Consider the following 19,917-nt stretch of genomic DNA (forward strand, 5'->3'; position numbering starts at 1 on the left):
TGCACTGAACTGTACACTTAAAAGTGGTTAAGGCAGTAAATTTTATGTTAAGTATGCTATCACAATTTAAAACAGTGAAGAAATGAGCTACCAAATGCTGATGAATATACAGAAAATTGTTCTCTGTTGCATTTGGGGCCATATATTTTAATCATGGTCATAACTTCTGGACGTGCTAATCGAATTTATAAAAACATTACACATACACGGGTACCGTGGATGTGCCTAGAGAACCCGAGCTGCCATCCCTCTCCTACTTCTAATGCACCTGCCCAAACCCCAGTGCATCTCCGGGAGGAAAAGCTCTGTCTGTTCATCCTTACTTGGCTTTCAGAATGCTCCCGAGCCAGGCCTGAACCTGCGGACTCCTCTTCGCACACCCTTCTGCTCAGCAGGACTCTCTCTTCCCAGCACTCCTCTGCTCGGCCCACAAAACTGCCCATTCCCAGAATCTCTTCTGTCCAGCCTGCCTCTCCTACTTGCAAACATCTCAAGGCCCGGCACAGAATCCAGTTTATTTGTGAATCTTGGAGAGAATTCTCGAGAAGAACTGAGGGGAGTGACTTGGGATTTCTAAGGGGAGGGTGTCCAAGACCAAATCTTCACGTAATATCCTTCCTCACTTTGTCCTCCAAGCTGAGGCAGTACCACAGACTCCCGACAGCTTCATATCCTCAACTACAGAGAAGAAAGCACTAGACCAGAGGCTTCAGACCGGTTTTCACTTAAGGCTCCTAATAACCCCCACTATCCCCTCCATACTACCCTTCTCCTGAGATGCTCTCTGGCTATTTATTCCAGGCATGTGTCGCTATGGCACTGAGAGGGAGCTGAATGGGATGGAACGGGAAAATTTTATGATAGGGACAGCTGGGTTGAGGAAACAGTGTTCCTGGGAATTAGGCTTAAGACTCAGATTCCATGATGCCGGCTGGAGGCAATAGCAATGTCAAGAAGGATTCCTTCTGGAAGTCTCTGGTTTTCTAAGTTACCCAACATATTACAAGGCAAGGCTACATGAGGAGGATCACTTCCCAGACCTCCCAGGGGGCAACTCTCTGCCCTGAATCACATGCTGCCTGGCCTTCACTCAAAATGAGTTCACGGGCGTGTGCCTGTTCTCCTGGGCAGAAAGAACATTCATCTGACACTTCTAGGTTCTCTACACAGAAGACTCTCAATAAATATGTGTTGATCTGTGCAAGCATCTCAGGGCTATTTTCCATCTTGAGAAACTAACATGCTCTTGTTCCAACCAGCTCATTATCTAGCTATACATAAATATTTAGTCAGGGTCCAAGTAGAAAACATATTTCTTCCAATGGTCTTCCAGTTTATCACGTGGTACTTACTTTAAGCCGAGGGTATTTACACCTGTAACATCAAAAAAAGTATAAACAGCATGGCGATACTTTAATCCCGCTTCATTTTGCCAAGTTGCTAGAGCAGACACCTCGTGACACCCATAAATCAGAGTAGGAAATTTTTCTCCAATTATGCTTTAATTCATGGGCAATCATTCTCTACAGCAGGTGGCAAGTTGAGGGGACTAGACGTGAGGGAGCATGAAGTCAGGCTGGCGAAGTATTGAGTAATTTTAAGCTGAGCTTTTACAAATGAGTACCGCAAGGGTGGCAGAGACAAAATGTGCCTGTTAACTGAAGCCAGGTGAACAGGATGCACAACGGCAGTATCAAATGCACCTAGAACCATCTCTTCAGCCAACTGCAATGTAATCTAACACAGATGCTGCTTCTCACTTGAATTCTCTGATTGTCTTGGTCTAATTAATTTCATCACAAGACCATCTTCCCATTTTTTTGTTTGAGGATCCTGAACATGACCTTGAGATTATTCACATAACTTCAGTGTCATTTAGGAATTGACCCATGTGACAGAAACACATTCCTTTATATAGTATACCATTTTTCACTCTTTGGAATATCCATGCCCAGAGAAATTAGCAAAAAATCCTTTCCCAAGAGGATCTATGTATCCTACTAAAATTTCGCTCTTAATCTGTTTGCTAAACATTTACTATGCACGTTACGTGAATGACACTTCAACATACAGAAATTAGCCTGGGTGGCTCAGTCAGCTAAGCATCCCACTCTTGGTTTTGGTTCAGGTCATGATCTCATGGTTTCATGAGTTCGAACCCCAGGTTGGGTTCCGAGCATGAGGCCTGCTCGGGATTCTTTCTCTCTCCCTTTCTTCCTACCCCTCCCTGACTTGCACTGTCTCTGTCTCTCAACATAAATAAACTTTAAAATATAATAAAATAAAATAAAATACAGAAATTACTACAAGTAATTTACTTGTAATTTACTACAAGTAAATTTACTACAAGTAAATTACTACAGTAATTACTACAATTACTGACCTCAAAACACTTCCAATCAAATAGGAGAGACACTCACACGAGCCAAACTCTTGTGCAAAGGCCAGCTCACGCCAACTCTCCCTGCCTCCCCCATCTCAGGAACAGACACACCATCTGTCCAGCTATTTACATCTGAAACCTGGGCATGACCCTTGATTCCATGGCACTCCGTCTCTAGGGCTACCACCCAATTCTAAGCCACTCTCACTTCTACGTGGACAAAGGAAACAGCTTTCTAAACGGTTTCTTGTTTCCGTGCTACTTCTCCAAGTGACATACGTTCTAAGGTTCGTAGGAAGTACATCATCGGGCTGCTTTTCTTCTGAAAGCCCTGGAAGAGTTCCCTAGCCCTCTTAGAAAAGAGACAAACTCCTGCCAATGGCCTAACAGGCCTTATACAGCTGGCCCCAGTCTATGCACCAGCCTCACCTCCGATGACTGAATTCCCTCTACTCTGAGCTCTTGCTGTTCCTCGGGTAGAAGCCATTGCACTTGTCCTCTTCCTGGAAGACTCTCCTCTCTCCCCCTTTCTGTCGTTCCAGAGTCTTGGATTCAATGTCACCTCCTCAGGAAGCCCTCCCTCATCACTCCACTGCTCAGGACATTTCATTCCCACTTTCTGCACCCATTTGTAAATCCCCTGTGCCTGCCTCTCTCCTCTAGCGAGCTGTAAACTGACCCTGTCAGGGTTGTGGGCAGCTGTGCCCCTGGGTAGAACTATGCTCCCCACAGGAGGCAGGCAGAAAAGGCTTGTTGTTTGATGAATGTCCATTACAAAGAGGACCAGAATGAGGATGACAGAACGTACAGTGAAGAAGGAGCACTTCCTTTCGACTGGGAGAGGAAAGATGGGAATAGCTTCCAGAGGAGAGACCGCATGCACTGTGTTTTAGAGGACAAGTAGGCGCATCGCAAAACGCATGCCAGAGCTCTGAAACTAGCAAAAGAGAAGCCCAAAAGGCACGGCTAGTCCAGGCAGGTCTGAGCAACAGAAGGGTCCTTGAAATGGCTAGAACCCAGAACACACGCAGGGATGTGCTACGAGGACGGCACTCATGGTGGAGAGCCTGAGTGACACGGTAAGGGGTTAGCATTCTATTGTTTGGGACCACGGAAAGTCAGCGAAAAGTTTGGAGGGTGAAAAATTAGTACACTCTAACCTGAATTTTATAAACATTGAGAAAGATCGTTGTAATGTAAAAACCAGCAAACAACCTAAACTGGCATCACTTTTAAGAGGACTACATATTCACCTCTGCTTGGAGGAGAAAAAAAGAAGTCCTTGGATACCATGTGGCAATGCAAGGGAGAGGGGGGCTCACAGCTGGTGACCCTGTGTCTCCAAGAGGATGAGCTGACTGCACATCAGTCTGGGGCTTTTCAAAGGCACCGAACAGCCACATAAGATTTCCAAATGGGTTCAAAGTAAAAGGCCCCAGGATCATGGATAAAGAAGCTGGTAACTGGATTCCAGGACTAGAGCTGGGTCCTGGACTGGGAGATGATTACGAGCAAGCACGGTACGCATTCCAGAACAGTTTAGTCAAACAATACTGAACAGATGGGCTCACAATACTTAAACTGAAATTAACCCTAAAGACTGGCATATTATATTAAACAAAGTGAGTATATGAATGACTCCATCCCAGCCACCACAAAAGGCAGTTGCTAATGCTACTGCAAGGGACTGAAGACCTCTAACGGAACATGCCTTCCAAAGCAGCGATAACCCAGGCGCTCTGAGGGCTTTATCGATACAGATTATTTCAAGACAGATTTATTTGATGAGCACAACTCTCCTCAACAGCTATGTAATAAGATGGGAGAGCTGACCTGTAAGATGGGTAAAGACAAAGGCTGACAAAGTTAACTGTGGCTTGTACTTGCAGAAGTTCTGGAGAGTGGGAGAGGCCCAGGAGCCTGCAGCTATGATGTTGCACTGGGTGGTTGTTTTTTGTTTTGTTTTTTCCCTTTGGGTTTTCTGTTTGTTTGTTTGTTTGTTTGTTTGTTTGTTTGTTTGTTTTGGCTCCAGCCAGGTGTGAAATCTGGTCTTCAGCTTGCCTATAAAATGAGGAATCCTGGAAAAAAGATCAAAGGTCCCTCCCAGATTTAAACTGCCATGGCAATGTAGAAATCCCTTGTAGGCATAACCTGCTTTTCACAAACCAGTGAAGGGACTGGCGCCAGAAGAGGGATGCCTCCAGACTCAGTATCTGTGAGCACTGCCCAGGTGGGGTGGGGGCTCTAGCAGGGCACCGGCCCCAGGTCTGAAAAGGCCCCCAGCTGGAGATAAGCAGGGAATTACATGGTCACTGCATGGGCTGAGACCTTACGTGGGCCAGCAAATGGCTATAAATTCTCCACATGTCAAGCGGGGACAGTCACCCAGAGAATTAAGACAACGGGTATGAGATGCCGAATGCAGTGCCTGGCACGGAATGCAGCCACTCCTCGGTGCAGCGCAGTTCTAAAAGACGTCGTCGTCAGTTTTACATCACTTTTTCAGTTGTTAGATTTACCTCTGCTGATTTATAGGAAATTCCCTCTGTAGGAAAGATAAAACTGTGGGACCTCATAAAACAGGAAAGGACCCCAAAGTCCTTTTGTGCAGTTCCCTGTTCTTAGGCATTTTCACTGTCACCACCACATCACTACTGAAACTGTGAAGGACCTGAGCAACCCAGCCACAAAGTTCTTTGTGTCCCCAGGGGTCCCCCCCCCAAGGCTGGGATGTACTGAACACAATTTCCTGCACTCCTGGATGCCCTCAGAATCAAAATTGTCTGTTATTACAATAAATTTATAAAATGAGATGAAAGTGCCTAAACCAAGGGGATCACGCACTACATAATCAAAGAGCCAATTCTAAAATAATAGACAATTACGAAAATGATAACGAAGGCTGTGACAACCCTCACTAATGCTTCTTACGCTGTTAAGCAAAAAAAAAAAAAAAAAAAAAAATCGGAACACACAATCTCATTTATGTTGTGATTACAATGAAGTAAAATTATGTACAGACAGAGAAGGGCTGAAAAGCGACTTGGGAAATGACTATGGCTGATTTGCTAAGGAGGAGCAATTGCAGAAATTTTATTTTTATCTAGTGACTTTAATGGGGTTGACACAATAAACACCACAAAAGTGACAGTCACAGGGAAGAAGACGCTGCTGTTCACTCACCCTGGGTTATACAACATGACCGTGGACAGGTTCTCACAGGACTTCGAGAGGTCAGTCATGGACAAGCTGAAGGAGGACAGAAGGCCACTCTAAGAGCAGACACAGGGCAGAGCGGTTACCTTAGTGGGGGAGAGAGGGCCAGAGCCCTGGACTCACTGCTCTCACCTTGTGAGAGGCAATGAGGTACATATACCCCTCATTAGCACGCACGCCAACTGGTCTACCTGAGGGCGGCAAATCAGGGACAGCCAAGCAACAAATACAACTCCAACCCAAGCCTCAGCTAACCACAGCGGGGCCCCAGCATGCCCGGACAAGGGAAGCTAGCCAGGAAGTGCACGACCATAAGGATCTCCTCGACCACGCTGCACTGGAGGGAAGGGTCACCCTCCATTCCTGGCGGGAGCTGTGTCCTGTTCTCAGCAGCACTCACATGTGTTGAGGAATAAAGATGAGGAGGGAGAGGAGGAGGGAGAGGGGAAGGGAGACCAAAAAGTAAGAGCTTAACCTGTTTGCTTCCATGGAAAGCTACTGGCAAATATATTTTCCTCCCTCTCTTCCTCTGCAACTGTGAACCAATAAGGACCCTCCAGGAAGACCGTGGGCCAGAATAGATAAGAGGCTTCACTGGCTGGAACGAGCAACCGTGGAGAAGGCTGGGGTTTGCAGCTTTCTCGTTCTTTCCCATGGAAGGCACTGGCACCCTTGGGTAGCCCTCACAATAGGAGGTTGACATGCAGGGCTCTGTGACTTAAGGGTGAAGGGCAGACCCTTTAGGTCAGTGGGTCAGGGCAGCAGTGCAGGCTGGCCATGTGCTAGTTAGGGAACAAGTAAGCCTCAGTTTCTCATCTTGATCATCTGTGACATGGGGTTAGTAAGAGCTGCTACACAGATAAAGCAGTAAAATATGCTGTAGAAGATTCATACAGTGCCTGGCTCATAGAAATGTTAGCTGTAGCCTTTACCTTCCTCAGTCTAAGGACATACGGTGTCCCAAGACACATTCTCTCTCATCTCTTCCCTTCTCTCTCAGGTCTTCTACCCACCTCACCCGTCCTGCACTTAGAGTGCCCTCTGGATGACCCTATCCAACTAGCTGTCCCAAACTCACCCCGCATCTGCTTCACACCCTAACCAGAAGTCTCATTTGCTATGGCTGAAAGTAAAAAGGAAGCAAGCCTTTGGATGAAACTGATTCTGATATTGGGTTAACTCCTAAAACAGATCCTCATAAGTGGAAGTCACTCCCCACTTAATGCAAAAACAATGCCCAACTCCTTTTGGGGGGTGGAGGAGTGAAGAGAAGGGTCTAGAAGGAGCCATTTCTCCCCCTGCTCTGGACTTGACCAGTTTGCTCTCCTACTTCATCAGCCAATCATCCACTGAGAAACAACTCTGTACAGTTAGTACAGGCTACAGCGTGACTTTTCTAGTTCCGTACTCCGGAAAATCAAACTGCTCCCACAGCCCCAGCCCCACCAGAATCAGAATTGGCTCCTGGAGATGTTATGCTGCTCACCTTCCTCTTCTCCCTGAGCTTGGCAGCCTCCTTAGGATGGTTAAAGCGAAACATATTGGTTCTTCCCAAGAGTATCACAGCACCTAAGAACATACAAAAACAGCAATGAGTTCACGGTAAGCAACCGGTTGGTTGACAACATCATGTTGTGGAATTTTACAGCTGAAATGTAATTTCCAGTGCACTATAAAATGGTAATAATAAGGGAAAGACTTAGTCTCAAAAGTCTGCTTATATAAGCCAATTTTAAACCTGCAAATATTCTTATTTTTATAGCTGAGTGTCACAATACTCATGTTACTAAGGCAGAAGTGATGGATTCAAGCATTATATTACGAGATTTAAAACTTAATATCCAGATAATTATAGTTTTGATTGTTAGGAAGAAAAAAAAGCAGTAAGTTCTACAAAGAGATGCTGTAATACCAACCAAAGCATATGGTCACAAATTTGGGAAATGTTTATTAATGCCAGTAAAAGGAGAAATCCCGAAGGAAAGCGCTTTCAAAAGAAAACATGGTGTAATCGGCAGAGTACAGGTAACCACTACTAACATCTACCTCAGAATTTGACAGGAAAGAAATTGTGTACGTGTAGGGTCTATTACCATGTGAAAACACTGCTTCTTGTTAAAACTCTGTTAAAATTTGGGTGACCACATGAGACACACGAGAAAGGCTCCATTTGATGGACCAGGGTTCTGCTTATTCAAAAAATGATCACACAAGAGGCAACAGAATTCAAGCCAAGTACCCAAGGGTAACAAAAATGTTAAGTAAGGGCAGGGACAAATTTTAGCATTTTTAAGCAAATAAGCAAACAAACACTTTCCAAATTCAGAATTGCTCAAAGCTGGCATGGGTGCCACAGACGGCAGTGAGTTCCTTGTCATCAGAGGCATCTAAGGGAAGCAATGTTCCAAAGGGATTCACTATGTCGTCTGGTCCCATCCATACCCGAGAGTCTATCACACCTCAGAAGAGACCCCCGTGTTCAATCCTTGCCCTGAAAAAGAACGCAACTTCTTTGTGAGGACAGAACATATCCACTGAAGTCAACCACGGAAGACGACGACATGTGATGAGGGGTCAAGCATCTAAGTGATGTGTGCAAGGCTGCTGTAGGTGGGGACAGACCTCAGCTGGGTCTCACAAGGCAGCTCGAGGACAAGAGAGGTGGTTCCAGTTTGGGGAAACCGCAGGGAAGGGCTAAGCCTGACCAGGGAAATGGACCTGTCTTGCTGAGGGGAGAGGAGAGAGTCAAATCCACCCAAAATGCGGGGCATCAGAAACAGCACCAGGGTAGAACAGACACTGTGAGGACTTGGAGAGCCAAGGGAGAGAAGTTGCATCAAATGTCACAAACGGATGGCCTGAGAGAAACCAGCTCAGAGATGTTTTGTGTGCCCCACGAAAACTTAAAAACTAAAATTATTAGCTTCCAGTTAAAAATCTGCAGTTTTTACATAAAGTACTGAGTTTCTTTCTGATTTCCCTTCAAAAACTAGAAGGTAACATATCAGTAGATTTGTATTGCCACTTGGCAAAAATCCCTGGGCTAATGAAGGCTGCCTCCTTTGGACAGGGCACATGACCTGTGGGGTAACAGCAGTCACCAACCTCTTCACTTGGCTACTATTTCCCTACCTGGGCCTCAAAAGTAATATCGTAGCCCCAGGTGGCTATTCTAGAGCTTCAGACCAGTATATCCACCTGCCTACTCAACATACTGCCTCAGATTCTCAAATTCAATATGGTTAAAACCTAACGGGTTAGGTCATAACCCCAGGAAGCTACTGAAAGGGTTGGTTCTGGCAGTTGTCATTATTTAGCGGAGAGGGAGTCCGTATGAAAAGAAGAACACAGTTTTCAGAGACTTAAAAGTATAGCAGTGGATAATAACCAGTCTACAACCTGCTTATCCCCCTCATGGAAAATTATATTCGTATATTTTCCAATCATGAAAAGGCACCATTACCATAATTAAGAAAGGTGTTTTCTATACCTTTTATGACCAGGACTCAGAACTGTGTGCCATACAGAGAAGTCAAAAGCTAAGCAGCCATGTCTAGGATATAGGTATATTTAATGCTCTGAAAGTGAAATTAGTGATTAATAAGGCAATCACATTCAATGTGCTAATTACATTTAATCCAATTCTTTTTTTATTTTTTTCCTGTTAATCAAATGCCCAGCCATGCAGGTTGAAAAGTGCTAAAATATGTTAATGGAAAAATAGAAATGGTATTTCAGAGACATATTTCATATCATATTAAATCATTGAAAATAATCTTGCCACCCAAGTATTTGCATGAAATACACATAAAAATCCCTTTAAGAGTTATAAAAGAAAACAAAATTATCCATGACCATTCCTTGTTTCTACCTAAATAATGTGCATAAACTGCCTGGCACATAGAAAGAGGCTTGTTAGGGGCCCCTGGGTAGCTCAGTCGGTTAAGCGTCCAACTCCTGATTTTGGTCCAGGTCATGATCTCATGGTTGATGAGATCGAGCCCCAAATCAGACCATTTGCAATTCTCTCTCTCCCTCCCTCTCTACCCCTCCTGCGTGTGTACTCTCTCTCTCTCAAAATAAAAAATTAAACATTAAAAAAAAAAAAAGAGGCTCTGTTAAGGCTGGTTTCTTTCTATTTCATTTTATTCCTTTACTCAACAAACCTACTAACTTAAAAAATTGGCTTTGTTTTTACATTATGCTGCTGTTCATTCATTCATTCATTCATTCATTCATTCAACAAGTACTTAATGAACTCTGACTGCATGCTAGTCACTGTGATAAGCACTGCAGATACAAAGTTGAACAAGTCAGACATATGCCCTGCCCTCATGGAATTTATAAGTAAGAGAGAGAGGTGAATTATCAAATAAGTCCACAATTAGATGCAAAGCTACACCTAAAGGAGAGATACCCTGCCCAGTACTCAAAGAGCACATAAGAAGAGGGTTGATTCAGAGGAAGTTAGGGAAAGAAGAAGTGGGAAGTGGTGCCTAAGACAAGCTCTGAGGATGAAGCATGGAGAGTGAGGGAGTGGCATGTGTAAAGGTCCCATGGCAGGAAAAACTGATGTTGGTGGTGGTGATGATGCTGAGTGACTGGAAGACAGTTAAATGCCTACGGCACAGGAAAGGGAGAAGAACAGTACACGCAATGAAGCTTGAGAGAGGGAAAGGAAGAGACCACATAGAATCTTTCAAGATACAGTAAAGCAACTTTCACTTCATGAGGGTACATAAGAAGATGGTGAAAGGCTTTGTGCAGCATCACATGATTGGATGAGAGTTTCAGAAAGTTCATTCTTTCAACTGTTTGAAGCAGGAAGCAAAGAGGGCAAGGGTAGATGCAGATAAATAAGGTCGGAGGCTATTGCAAGAGTCCAGGTCAAAGACAATGGTGGTTCAGCACTGGGGGGAAGGGGAGAGGAGAGAAGGAAAATAAACAAATCAGGAAGATATGTAGAAGATAAGGTCAAGAGGACCCCATGATGGGCTGCATATAGGGACAAGGGAGGTAAAGAAGAAGTTCCTGGGTATTGGCAGGCAACAGCTGGTTGGACGGGGAGCTGTTCACACAGACTGAGAATACTGAAAAAGGACCAATATTGGGTTGGGAGAGAAAGCCTGAGTTTGGTTTTATACATAATGAATTTGAGATGGCTTTGGCAGGCAGAAATATGGGTCTGAAGCTCTAGAAGAAAAACTTGGGACATCTATCCATGAGTGTATCTACCAACCTACCTACCAACCTACGTACTCATGAATATATATAAATGTATATGTATGTATGTGTGTGTGTATATATGTACGTATGTATATATATGTATGTAGGTATATATGTATGTATGTGTGTATATACACACACACACTCAGACACACACATGCACTTACGTATATATACATATCTACCTAACATCTGTGTGTGTTAAGACCCAGAGCATCTGCCCTGCCCCAAACTCTTGTGTGGCCAAGGGTGAGTTAAGCTCACCCTTTCCAGAATTCAGTTTCCTTATCTAGTCATCAAACTGGATACTTTCTAAGGTTCCTTCCAGATCTTAAACTCTTTAACCATGAACTACTCCTTGATAGGAGGTTAACATGATTAGTCACAGCAGATGGACTTTTCTGATGTGTTTAGTTTGTAATTTTTAGAGCATATCTAAGCCTCCTTAAAATGCATGATGGCTTCTTTGAGTTTACTTCAGAGCCTGTTAAATACCAGAAGGTAGACAAGTTCCAGATGGTCTTAAAAGGAAATGGAAGGGAAATGACATTGTAAAAGGGTACACAGAGGCACTTGTTAACAACAACCAAAAAAAAGATAGAAAGAAAGAAAAAAAAATGCTTTGCTTAAATCTCTATGAATGAAACCACTGAATGCTGATTTCACAGAAGATTTTCTGTTTTAGTACTTCAGGTACACTGAAAGTGAAATTAAACATGTAAACATTTCTATGGATTTCTAAGCAGTATAGTGACAATAATCGTTAATATCACTATTAATTACCCTCAAATTTTATGTGAGATTTTCTAATTCTGCTATGGCACAAATAAATCAACTCTTTTATCCTATTAAATGTTGTCATATGAATATTTCTGAGGTGATGATGTACAAATTAATTAATTCTGGGTTATAATTAATACAAACATGTAAGAAAACTATACTTCCCAAAAGTGGATGGTCCAATGTAACAGGAGTTTAGAGGCCAAAACATAAGGGGCCTGGTGAAATTTTGTTTCAGTCTCCAAATTCTGAATTTGATTACTTTAGAAAGCCTCGCCCCACCCCACCAAGCACACAGACAGGATATAACAGACGGCTAAAGCATGCTCTGTGAAAGAGAAGTTTTCATTTTGGATACAATTGTCAGAAAAGCAAATCTCTGTCTAGGAACATAAGTTTCTATTTTTTTTTAATGTTCATTTATTTTTGAAAGACTGAGAAAGACACAGCACATGCAGGGGAGGGGCAGAGAGAGAGGAAGACACAGAATCCGAAGAAGGCTCCAGGCCCTGAGCTATCAGCATAGAGCCTGATGCGGGGCTCGAACCCACAAACCATGAGACCTGAAACGTTCAATTGACTGAGTCAACCAGGTGCCTCAGGGAATGTAACTTTCTAGAATGGTACTGAGATACAGGTCAGGGTAAGGCAGGATGGGTGAAGTTCTTAAAACTTGTTTGTGTAGGATCATTTTCCTTCTGATTTAAAACATCCTCAAAATATTTACATTAAAATAAGTTATGATGATGGCACCATTTGGAGGACCTGATAAAAGAAAGTCTGATTTCCACTAATAACGCCAGTACTTGAGAACGCATTAAGTAATATGTTTGAAGGCCTTGGGCTCTTGTGACACTGATGTTATTACTTAAGACACCTGAATTATAGTAATTTTTCTCTATCTCCAAACGGCTTCAGGCAATGAGACGGGGAAGATTAAGATCTGACATGGTGCTTGTGGTAAGAAAATTTCATATGAATACTGACAAATTCAAACAGGGTAGGTGGCTTGGGGTTCACAGCTAGCTTGGATAAGTGACAGGCACTCAGCATCAAGGGTAACGGGCGTCAGTGTCAAAGCATGCCATCGGGTCGTCTGCTAGTATTTGTGAAGGATATAAATACACATGACACCTTGTCAAAAGGCCACATAGGCCTGGCCGCCTCCCTTTCAACATTTATAATTCAAATGTGGATTTACAATTTCCTGATTTAGATAAATTACTTAAATCCTTGTTCACTCTTGGTAAAGGAAAAATTGCAAACCTACATTGTGAGACTCTGGAGAAGAAAGTAAATTGATTTTCAATCCTTGTTATTGAGGTTTCCAGCCAAATAATCCATCAAGAATTATTTGTCCAAGTGTGTGCATGGGTTGACTCTGGAGCTATGTAAAAATCCCAAGATATTCCAGTCCCATCCCCAAAGAAACGTTTAGATGTGTGTGGGGGTGGGGCAAGTGGGAGCTGATTTTCCTCTTCTGAAAGCCTGACAGGAGATGCAAAAAGGAATTTTCATTCTTCTGAAGGAAAATGCAGAAAGTGTATGAAATAATTAGAGGATGATTCCAGACAGTAGAATATAAAATGACAAATTCTAAGGTACTGAATGGAAGGCATTATACTAACTGGTCAGGCTATTAGTAACTTTCTTTACTTCATATTCTTTGTTGCCAACAGTACCATTTATTCTGTTAGTAACAAGCTCAACTATTCAGTTCTAGCCTCCTACACACTCCAAGCTGTCAATATTTTATTGTTCCTTCCAAAATAGTTCTTTCCAAATGCCTCTCTTCTCTCCAAGCAGCAACAAGGGTCTCTTCCCTCCATCACCCGTCTTGTGTTACTGCTCATCTCCAAGCCCCCTTGGTCTACACAAATGTCACACTGTCCTTCATGTCAGCGACCATATTATGCATTGACTGAATGGTGAACACCTTGCAGTCTACGGCTCCCAAGCCCTAGAAACCTGCCACGATTCAGCAGCCCTGGTCCCCCACTGCTCCTGGCTTCCACTTCACCCACCTTCCAGGCTTCAGACACTTCCTTGCCACACACTTTGGTCAAAGCACATCTACATCACTTTTTCACCATGTGCCATTTTGACAAACGCATCATCCACTTCAGAATTCAGCTTTGGGTAAATTTCTCCCTTTTTGGCAGTCTACAGCCACCCTGTAGGAGGAGTTTGGGTTCTGCACAGATGGATAAACACACCCCGCCCTGTCTGTCCCACTGAATGCCACTACAGCGTGGGCAGAATGCAAGCAGGAGTTATTCGAGGGCCCTGACAAGTAAGCAGTAGCAGGTGGGCTGAAGAAGACAGGGATCTGAAGCACCAATGGACAGACAGGGAATGTACTATTTGCACCCTCCAGTGTTCCCTGGCTTAGTCTAGGAGGAAACCCAAAAGCTGACATCAGCACAAATGAAAGAACTCCAGGAGAAGCCCTCTAGTTCAGGTTCAAGGTGGAGTGAGACGGTGTCCTGGCAGCAACAGAGGAAGCAGCAGGGGGCCCACGGATGCCTATACCTACAAGGAAGGGGAAATCCCTCACCAATCAGAGAAGCTATGATCTCCATGAGGGTGGAGCATAGTCTTGTAGCTTCTCTCTCTCTCTGCCCTCTTCCTTCTTGGCCCCAGACTTGAGCACAAGCACAGAAAGAACATGAAAGAGTAGTATAAAGCTCCAGATTTCTAGCCAGATGACAGAAACGGGAAGACTCTTCAGTGTTGACACAGAAGGAGAAGTTCAGGAAATCAGACTCACAGAACTATTTATGAACTCCTCCACCACTTAGTTCTGACCCTCAACAGCACACAAAGACTTCAAGGACTGACCTGAGATACAGACTACGGCTCAGGTCCCAGACAGGCCCTTAGGTGGCACACACGGGACAGACCAGAATAGCACCACAAAGGCTTTGAAAATTGAATTGGCATTGGAACTAGAATCACAACCCCCAGAGGCTAATTCTAACTTACGGTCTGAATCCAACCAGGTCAACTGCCTGCTAAAACAAAACAAAACCAAGCAAAATCAACGTTTCCCATAGGATTTAAACAAGACTCAGAGTCTCCTATCAAAATATCAAAAATGTCCAGGATGCAATCTAATATTGTTCAGCATATGAAGAAGTGGGGCAACCTCAACGTGTATGGCAAAAATCAATCAACATATGTCAACGTGGAGATCATAGAGATGTTGAACTTATTTGATAAAGATTTTAAATTAGCTATTATATAAATATTCAAAAATAGGAGAATAATCTTGAAAGGTAAAATGTTACAACAAAGAAATAAAGGATATTTATTCAAAGAAGAATCAAATAGTACAACTAAAAAAATACAACAACCAGAATAAAAATACACACTGGTTGGGCTCAATAGAAAGGTAGAAAGGACAGAGAAAGAGTCCGTGAACTTGAAGACAGACCAATTAGAATGATCTAATCTGAAAAGAAAAAAGAGGGGCACCTGGGTGGCTCAGTTAAGTGTCTGACTTCGGCTCAGGTCATGATCTCATGGTTCATGAGTTCAAGCCCCAAGTTGGGCTCTGTGCTGACAGCTCAGAGCCTGGAGCCTGCTTCAGATTCTGTGTCTCCCTCTCTCTCTGCCTTTCCCCACTCATGCTTTCTCTCTCTCTCTCTCAAAAATAAGTAAACATTAAAAAAAAATTTTTTTTAAAGAAAAAAGAAAAAAAGTTTACCAAAGGGTAAAAATAAGTAAACAGAGCCTCAGGGACTTGTGGAACAATACTAAAATACTTAACAGTCATGTAATTGGAGTCCCAGAAGAAGGGAAGAAAGACTATAGGGTGGAAACAAATTATTTAATTTTGACTATGACTGAATGAGTATAATAACTGAAAAGTTCCCAAATCTGAGAAAGACATAAACCTACAGATTCAAGAAGCTGGGCAAATCCAAAACAGGTAAACATCAAGAAATCCATGCCAAGGCACATTGTCAAGCCACTCTATGGAACATGAAGCTAAAAGTGACATTTAAAAAGGAACAGAAAGGTCATGAAAAATCTCTAACAAGAGATGAACCCAATGAAGAGAAGAAAGAGGTTAAAGGGACTATCATATGGTTGTCGTGTACACCAACATCTGGGACACCAAGAAACTGTCTTGAGTGTTATTAGTTTTGGTCAGCTGGTCTCATATCAGATGTTCATCAACATCACTTACACGGCTTGTGAAAAACTAAAGTACTAGGCCCCGTTCCTATATTTTCTGACTCAGTAGGTCTAGGACGGAACATTTCAAAATGCTCTAGGTACTACTGATGTTACTGATACGGGGATGCACTTTTAAGAACTGTGGGCTTTGGGTAGAGTCTTTAAGAAGAGCCAGGGCTTTGACTTTCAAAAGCATCTACTGAAACATCCTACAAGAAAAAGGGATCATATGTACAGATCTCAAGTCTGAGGAAAAAATCTAATGATAGTGAGTACTTATGAGCAAGTACAGGTGAGTTAACTGGGAGGCCAGCCACTGATATCTGCTGGCTGGCTGTAGTGTACAAAAGATCTCTTCTGTTCATCAGATACCTGGGAAAAGCTGCTGGAAGATCCATTTCCCTTGCTAGTTCCACTAAAATCCTTTCTTAATTTGCCACTGAACAACTCACAGCAGTGCTTAAGCAAATGAAAATTTTATCAAAGCCTCCTCAGCTCCACTCCCCAGATGATCACCTGTTACCTCTTTCTGAGTGCTTGAATAGATGCAAATATATTTTGGCACTCAAGCATAAAGCATTCAGAAGCACCTAGGTGTAAAGTCCCCAGATACAGTTTCTGCGGCATGTCTAAAAGAAGAGATGAACGTTCAACAGCTCTGAAAAACCCGCCAGATGACCAAGGGAGTCCACTGATATGAATGGGAAAATTAATCACCTTTTAACAACTATCAGCTTTCAAGTAACATTTTATAGTAAAAGGACAAAAATAATAATAATTAACGTAAGAGACAAGAGTTCCTAGCAATTATATAGAAAATGCTGAAATACTTTTTGAACTGTAACTCACTTGATTTTTGTACCATTTCATAGTAAGTATTTGGAAAAAAGAAGAAGAAAAGCCTAAGGTCACTACCAAGAACAGCTCAAGGCCTATGCACTAGATACCCTGGTCAAATTCATGCTTTCTTCTCTAGCAATTGCCTCCTTTCTACAGAATCACACTATTACTCTATAAAGTCATTCGATGCAATCATTCTATGGCATCGTGGGAGTGAGGAACGCTAAGCTCCAGAGAACACAGCAATTGAAGAGCACACTCAGGTGTGATGCTGCATGTGCCGTGCGTGGCTTCTGGAAGAACTCAGGGAAGAGGAGGAGAAAGGTTTCATGTGCCGGGCTTTAGACAACTCACATTCTGTATGTCATCTCATTTAATTCCCACGGCACTAGCAAACGCTTTTCATTTTAGTGATGTTGCCAGACGGAAATACTCCTATAATTTAAGGCGGGGGGAGTACTGTTTATACAATCTCGAAGTTAACTTATACAGGTTAAAAAAAAAAAAAAATTCCCCACAATGGTGAAAATCTGCTAAATACAAGTAAATCTCCTATTAGTTGACATTCACAAATCTCTTAAGTGATCTAGATAAGGAAGTGGTAATTACTGCCTGTGCTTTTTAAGGGGACAGCCTAACACATTTCCAAATGAAGTAATTTACTAATGAAAAGAGACGTTTAAGTATCAAATATCAGCAATAAACTGGAAACTGATAGTGAAAAGATAGGAAGCTGCTGGCAATGCAGGGTAAACCTGGAATCCTGTCAAATGCAGACTCAATACAGTTAGATGGCTGTGACTTGGGTTAACATCCATCTCTTCTTGACACCTTCACTTAAACTGCTTCATGGGCAAAAGCCAAGTAATTTTTGGAGTATGAATATACTGATATGTTTAATTCTGTTTCCCAATTATTATATTTTAATGAAGTCCATATTCTTTCTCTTTTTCATTTTGGTCTTGTTTTTTGTTTGTTTGTTTGGTTTGGTTTGGTTTTTGTTTTTGTTAAATGATCAAATCTTACAAATACAGCTGGAAATTCTTCTGTAGCCCTACCTGATAAAAGACTCCCCAGGACTCCCCCTTCCTCTCCAGAGGTTAACACCATTCCAAAGTAGGCATGTGTTAGTCCCATTCACATCTTTTTGCTTTTACTGCATAGTTTCATAACCAAAAAGAACACACTGTATATGTTGTATTTTTAAAGTGTGTTCCAGTTCTCATTTTAATAATCCTCAAAAACGAAGGTATGTGGAGAAGTCTAACCCTTAATTTCAGAAGGACCGTACACATGGCTTTCCTTGGTCGGATGTTTCAGTCTGAAAGTATGTGCATTTAAAAAAAAAACGGTATTCTGTTGCTTCGTTCATGTAATGCCTTGAAACACAAAGTCATCTTGCATTTCACTGCCCTAAGACTTGCTAATGACATTTGTTCTTGGGCACGGTGTTTTAACGCTTTGGAACATGGCATTTTTATGTCGGTAGCTCAGAAGAGCACCAGAGGAGCCCAAGCCCAAATCATGGCACCATGGTAATAAAAACAAGATACCCCACAGGAAGAAGATAATTCTGACCATTAACCTTAAATGTCAATTAGTACTACTTTCCGAGGACAAGTCAAAAATTTAGTTTCAGTCATCACTAACCTGAATAGGCATATTTTTTAAATGGACTTTCAATTAAGGTAAAAATTTAAGATTAAAAAAAACTTGATAAAAATACTCTATGGGAAATATATTTATTACTTACCTTCAATGCCTCAATTCCCAAGAGACTTAGAGACATAATCATAGCTATATAAGCAGATGGCAGTGGAATAATAAGCAAATTCTTTGACCCAAATAAATAATAATCTTTCTATGGGGGTGGGTGGGCAAAGGGTAGAAGATAACCCCAATACTGAACAGTAAGTTCTAGGCAGTTTCCCTGTTAAACAATATGTGCTCTAAAAACTCCTTTTACAGTGTATTGTTGGGACCTGAAAACTGATTTTTTTCAGAGAAACACCATTACACATAAAAGTTAACCTCCAAGAGGACCCACAAGAGACTATTTGACCCATAATGGTAGAAGCAGTGATTCTACAATTTCTTTGAAAAAATTAACAGGTATGAATAGCACAAAAACACTCAAATAAGAAGAGAAATTAAAGCATATTAAAACATAACAAGCATTAAAATTGTGCAATACCTGTACAAAAGTAGAAATAGAGAGTACACGAACAAAGTGGAAAGCCACAAAATAGATACGTTGCTATGTGTCAGCGTTCATTTTTGGGAAAGAAAATTTCTTCGAAAGAGAGGTGGCTATTTAGCATGCATGAGGTAAGGTTATAATAAATGATAAACCAATATGGAAAAAATTAAATTAGGTCTACCCCAGATGTATTAAACGATTAAATATTTCAAAATGAATTCTAAAGTTCTACTCATGCATTAACGATGATATTGGAAACCAGTACAAGCCTCTTATAAAATCCCATAACAATACACAGTCATCAGAGCAAGGTCAACTTCCCCTGACCTGACGGGGATGCAGCCCCTACAGAGATCTCTACTGCGCAAGGGGACCCATCTCCCACCTCTCACCATGACCTGTGCACCAGCCCTGCTGCCCAGAGGAACAGCAGCAGGCCCTCCACCTGAGGTCCTAAGCGTGAACAAACAGGTGGTCTGGGTCTGTGTGCTCACAAGCAGGACAGCCACTGAAAAGCCCTATATAGTGACCTCCTGTCTGCTGGCCAATTATGGTAACCTTCTGGGTTCAGGGCAGACAGCCTCTCACCATGACTATTACTCTGCTGTCCAGCAAGAACCAGCTTCTCCAACCCTTACTGCCAGAGTCCTTGTCCTGGTTACAGACAAGCAGAAAATGCTGCTTTGGTGACGATCACTGGGCACTCATGGTATCCTTGGTTTGGGCTAGTCACCGGCTACTGCTGAACTCTGAAATTCCCGGCCAGCTCCAAGGTACCCAAATGTTTCCCAAGCTAAACTTACCCTGACACTGAAAAATACTAATAGTACAAAAACAGATGAAGAGATCAATGGGTGAGTGAATGACATGGTGGTAGGTTCATGGGTGGATACTCCATTAGTTGCTTTTAGAATGTCTTCAGTGGATTCTATACCCTTCCTATAAAAGGATGATGGTTCTGGTACCATACCATCCTTCATTTCTGAGATAACTCCTTATAACTGATTTCTGCTCATGACTTCACTAACACCATTGAACTATATGCTTTCCACCTGTCCAATTTCCCCCATGTGTCCAATTCCTATGT

General features: G+C 42.4%; 1 protein-coding gene across 10 annotated transcripts in view; it reads right to left on the reverse strand.

Moving 5' to 3' along the window:
• KIF16B (kinesin family member 16B) overlaps positions 1-19,917 on the reverse strand; it is a 288,745-nt gene that overhangs the window by 120,762 nt on the left and 148,066 nt on the right. For all 10 annotated transcript variants that reach the window (XM_045053906.1, XM_045053901.1, XM_045053905.1 and 7 more), the window contains 2 exons: positions 7,086-7,168; positions 5,567-5,655 (listed from right to left, as the gene is read on the reverse strand). In XM_045053906.1, the coding sequence (XP_044909841.1) occupies positions 5,567-5,655; positions 7,086-7,168 (172 nt within the window). The remainder of the gene's footprint in view (positions 1-5,566; positions 5,656-7,085; positions 7,169-19,917) is intronic.

The sequence above is a fragment of the Felis catus genome, chromosome A3 (genome assembly GCF_018350175.1).
Source record: "Felis catus isolate Fca126 chromosome A3, F.catus_Fca126_mat1.0, whole genome shotgun sequence".
NCBI lineage: Eukaryota > Metazoa > Chordata > Mammalia > Carnivora > Felidae > Felis > Felis catus.